The sequence below is a fragment of the Bison bison genome, unplaced genomic scaffold, assembly GCF_000754665.1.
Source record: "Bison bison bison isolate TAMUID 2011002044 unplaced genomic scaffold, Bison_UMD1.0 scf7180017845519, whole genome shotgun sequence".
NCBI classification, from domain to species: Eukaryota; Metazoa; Chordata; class Mammalia; order Artiodactyla; family Bovidae; genus Bison; species Bison bison.
The window spans coordinates 8,663-13,669 of record NW_011476092.1 but is presented as its reverse complement, the minus strand read 5'-3'; the positions used below and the strand labels follow the sequence as shown (position 1 = coordinate 13,669).

At 35.3% G+C, this 5,007-nt stretch overlaps 1 protein-coding gene across 1 annotated transcript; it reads left to right on the top strand.

The window, feature by feature from the left end:
- Positions 1-3,634: 3,634 nt before the first annotated feature.
- Positions 3,635-4,579, top strand: LOC104985300 (olfactory receptor 51F1-like). Its single transcript, XM_010835394.1, has one exon. The coding sequence runs from the start codon at positions 3,635-3,637 to the stop codon at positions 4,577-4,579; it is 945 nt and encodes a 314-aa protein (XP_010833696.1).
- Positions 4,580-5,007: the final 428 nt, after the last annotated feature.

Sequence of the window (5,007 nt, the reverse complement as noted above, 5' to 3'; positions counted from 1 at the left end):
TTTTTTTGTAGAAAGGACTAACACATTTTGATATCTTACTTCAGGAATTAACCTCAATTCTGATTTGAATTACATCTAATATTTGCTGTAATTCTTTATGTTAATAGTATCTCATTATTTTGGCCTTTCTTTTCCCATTTTTTTTTCTTTCATAATGCTTTATGGTCTATTACCTGAATTACCTTAGGATATTTTCTTCTTCATTCTACAGGGGTTTTAACAGCTTTGATATTGATGACTGAGGTGCTATTCTCTTTTTATTTTTATGCAATATTTTAAAGATTTTATACTAGCATTTTTTTTCCTGTAGTGCAAAGAAAGATCTTTACACACCTTTCTACCCCCAATAAACTACTCATGCAACTTGCTTCTGGATGCTGTCTCACAAATTATGATCATGTAGAGTGCAGGTTCTGACCCATTTCCCAGTTTCTAGAACCTACAGTCCCACTAACACCCATGCTACCAACACTTCTAGCTCTTTGCCACTTTGGAAAGAGAGGCAATTAAAACCTGCATTCCAGAATTATGCTGTTGCCAAATTTTCTTCTGTTTTCACTTCTGCTGACAAAGATGTACTTTAGTGAATATTTCAAAATTCAACATGTCTCTACTAATGACACCCCTCACACCATCATCTTTGCCTGTTTTTCTTGAGATGAGATGTCTGGGGAAGAAAAATGCCCTAGGTCAACTTATGGTTAAATATCCTTTAAAAAAAGGTTATTTATTGTGGTTTTTTTTTTGATACAGACTCTGGATTCCTGAATGTAGTCTGTCAAAATGGCATTAAGTGCTGTCCTATGTTTTAACTCAATTCATGTCTATATTCCTTAGTTAGGAGCAGTTAATCACTTAAAAAAACTCTGGATGAAGACTATCTGTCTTTAACTTTCGTGTTTCTTTGGTCTATTTCTATTCCCCTTTATGTTTTTTTGAAAACTTAATAGAAAATTGGGAGAAACTGGTTTCAGTTAGTACTGGCTAAAAATACTTTAAAATGGAAGTCTATTCTATTCTATTTTTAAAAACAATTTATTGAAATATAGTTGTTTTACAACGTTGTGTTAGTTCCAGGTGTAGAGCAAAGTGATTCAGTTATACCTATATACATACATGTATGTGTGTGTGTGTGTGTATATATACATATATATATGTATGTATGTGTATTTTAATCCCAAGGTCTATTCTAAATCTTAGAAAACTCTGAAAGCAATATGCTATACAAATTAGAAAGAGTTTCAACATAGATAGATATTGGTGATCTACAGGTGGGAGGTGAGAGTACATTCAGATTTCTGAATTAGGCAACCTGATGTATTAAGTTACCATAGACCTATAGATTGACAATAGATGTATAGAACTGTTAATCAAATGGGAAGAAATAGAATATACAAGTTGTGGGAAATAATTCAGATGCCATCATTTGGTGCTTGAGTTGACTTTGAGATACTTTAAGGGAGAAATCCATGAGTTAGGGAGATGGATCTAATATTTAAGAGATCTGTTGTTGTTGTCTAGTCGCTAAGTTGTGTCCGACTCTTTTTCAACCCCATGGACTGTATAGTCCACCAGGTTCCTCTGTCCATGGGATTTACCAGGCGAGAATACTGGAGTGAGTTGCCATTTCTTTCTCCAGGGAATATTTCTGACCCAGGAGTGGAACCCATGACCCTTGCATTGGCAGGCAGATTCTTTACCACTAAGTTACTAGGGAAGTGTTTAGGAGATTAACTTCAGATTAAATAAATATTTTAAAGTTGGAAAATAAATGAATAAAATAACATTATCCATGAAATGCCTATGGAATTGAAAGTATGTATAAATAGATAACAACATGTTGTAGAAATAGTCAAACTAAACTTTGACTACATTCATAAGTAAGTTATGTAGTTGATTTGATGATAAAATTGTGCAAAAATGGATATACTTAATGGAAATTATCTTGTATGGCTTTCAAAGTAAAAACAGAAGTCTTAAATGAGCTCAAAATATATTTGGACAATAGGTTGATTTTTACAATAAATTTATGTCCACTATAGATTAATTTGAATTTATGTATCCCATATTATGCTTAAGAATTTCCTGTTTGCTAAATTGTTTGATAAATTGTTTCAATAATGTATCTACATGTCCTCCAAAACATACGCAATCCAGAAATACAGTTGCTTCCTCTATGAACCATAAAAATATTATATAGGAGATTTGAAAACATAGATTTCTCTAATATTGCCATATTTATTTGCCATATTTTTTAATTTATGCAAATATTTATTAATAGAGAGTTATATTACTGTTGAAATATAAGTAATTATCATTATTATTATAATTATTATTTTCATTAGGAAGTATAGTATAGTTTTTAATAGCACAAGTTCTAAAATCTTATTTTCTGATTCTCAGTGTAATCGCTTCCAGATTTTATGACCTTTAGTAATTTATAACAACTTCTGAACTTCTCTTTGTTTTATCTGTAATAAAAATACCTCTCTCAAGTTTATCATAGGTTCAAATAAAATAATCTTTGTAAAATACCTATAACATTATATAGAACACTGTCTAAGATTCACACAATATTGTACACCTGAACAACCCTATAAGAGATCAAAGACTAGATTAAGGACCAAGGAATACGTGATACAAAAGAAGATTTTTCCCTATTGATTTTTAGCGCAACAAAGGCAGACTCTATAAAGGTAAACAAGGCAGTATTTTAATGTTACAAATTAAAAACAGTATCAAGCTGCAGATTCACAGGACCTGAAGCATCTTCCCTCTAGTTCACTTTAGTAAATAAATGTAATGAGGCAGGATAAACTGATGTTATCTGGGATAGAGTCTTAGGTATATGTGGAACCTGACAAAGAGAGGTTTCCCTGCTAAGTTAAAATGACTTTTCACTTATAATCTGAGTTTAATAATTCTAAAATTCCAAGGCAAAATTAGTCAAGTGTTTTCTTAGACCAAGTTCTGCTCATGGTTAAATAGAGTATTTCAGGAAGGCAGATAAAATATAAATCAATTACCAGAAACATATTGAATATCTACTATGAGCAATGAATTCTTTGAAGCAAAGATTAGCTAAAATTCACTCCTATTCTCATGTAGCAGAATTAAGATTAACTCCCATTCTCAAGTAGAAGTTTACAATCCAGTTGAAGAATAAAATATGTAATAAAAATGTTGGTTAGAGTATAGGATAATAAGTGATAAACATCAAATATATTTAGCTAAGTAAATTGAAATTAAATTGAACTCAATATCTTATTTCAGTGATGAAAATCACAGACATAATATTGGTGTAAGAAGCAAGATGCAATTATAAATACTACATGATTCTATTATATCAAGATCAAGAACAGAGAGAAGTAATTGTAGTACTAGAAGTCAGAACAATGGTTACTGCAGGAGAAGACATTGTTAAGGATGAAGCATTAGGAAGCCTTCTGGGTTGGTGGTAAGGATGTATCAGTTGATCATGGAAGTGGTTACATAGGTGTATATAGATGCCAGACTTAGCTGTACTCTGAAGTTTTGTGAACTTTACTAAATTTATAGTAAGCTTAAATTAAAAATAAATTTTGAATTTAGAAAGTCAAGATCAAACAAGAGAATTCCACTCCTGCATACATTAATGCCAATCCTCCATAACTCCACTTTGCCAACTTTCCTCTTGACTGGCATCCCTGGACTTGAATGGGCCCACACCTGGATCTCCATCCCATTCTGCTGCCTTTATTTGACTGCCCTTTCTGGAAATACTTTGATCCTGTTCATAGTCCTCACTGAGCCAAGCCTCCACGAGCCCATGTACTACTTCCTGTCCATGTTGTCCACCACCGACATTGGCTTATGCATCTCAACACTGGTGACAGTACTGGGAATCTTCTGGGTCAATGCCTGGGAAATCAGCTTCAGTGCTTGCTTCTCACAGATGTTCTTCATTCACCTCTTCACTTTCATGGAATCTTCGGTGCTCCTGGCTATGGCCTTTGACCGTTTTGTGGCCATTTCTAACCCCCTGAGATATGCTACCATTCTAACACACACGAGGATTGCACAGATTGGTCTAGCAGTCATCACCAGGGGGACAGTCATTCTGACACCACTAGTCCTGCTTCTTAAACGTCTATCATTCTGCCATAGTCATGTGCTCCATCACTCCTACTGCTTCCACCCTGATGTGATGAAGCTCTCGTGTTCAGATACAAAGATCAATAGTGTATTTGGACTAACTGCAATTATCTCTACTGCTGGGGTGGACTCTGTCTTTATCCTGCTTTCCTATGTCTTAATCATTTGCTCGGTTCTCAACATTGCATCCCCAGAGGAGAGGAAGAAGGTCTTCAGCACCTGCATTTCTCATATCACTGCTGTGGCCATATTCTATATCCCTTTGATCAGTCTGTCTTTTGTTCACAGATTTGGAAAACACGCTCCATCTTATGTGCCCACACTCATTGCTAATGTATACTTGCTCATCCCTCCTGTGATGAATCCCATCATCTATAGTGTAAAAACAAAGCCAATTCAAAAAGCTATGTTCAAACTTTTATGTTTCAAGGGAACTCATCTTTAACAATTCTGCTATCACAAATATCTATTTCAAAGTTAGTGAAGATTTATCACAAATTGGAGTTGTCAGTTCAGTTCAGTTCAGTTGCTCAGTCATGTCCGACTCTTTGCGACCCCATGAAGCACAGCACGCCATGCATCCCTGTCCATCACTAACTCCCGGAGTTCACCCAGACTCATGTGCATCAAGTTGGTAACGCCAGCCAGCCATCTCATCCTCTGTCATCCCCTTCTCTTCCTGCCCCCAATCCCTCCCAGCATCAGAGTCTTTCCCAATGAGTCAACCTGTCCAATGAGGTGGCCAAAGTATTGGAGTTTCAGCCCCAGAATCAGTCTTTCCAATGAACACCCAGGACTGGTCTCCTTTAGGATGGACTGGTTGGATCTCCTTGCAATCCAAGGGACTCCCAAGAGTCTTCTCCAGCACCACAG

Excerpts from the sequence above, each read along its gene's own strand:
- LOC104985300 (XM_010835394.1), top strand. The coding sequence starts at position 3,635 with ATGCCAATCCTCCATAACTCCACTTTGCCAACTTTCCTCTTGACTGGC.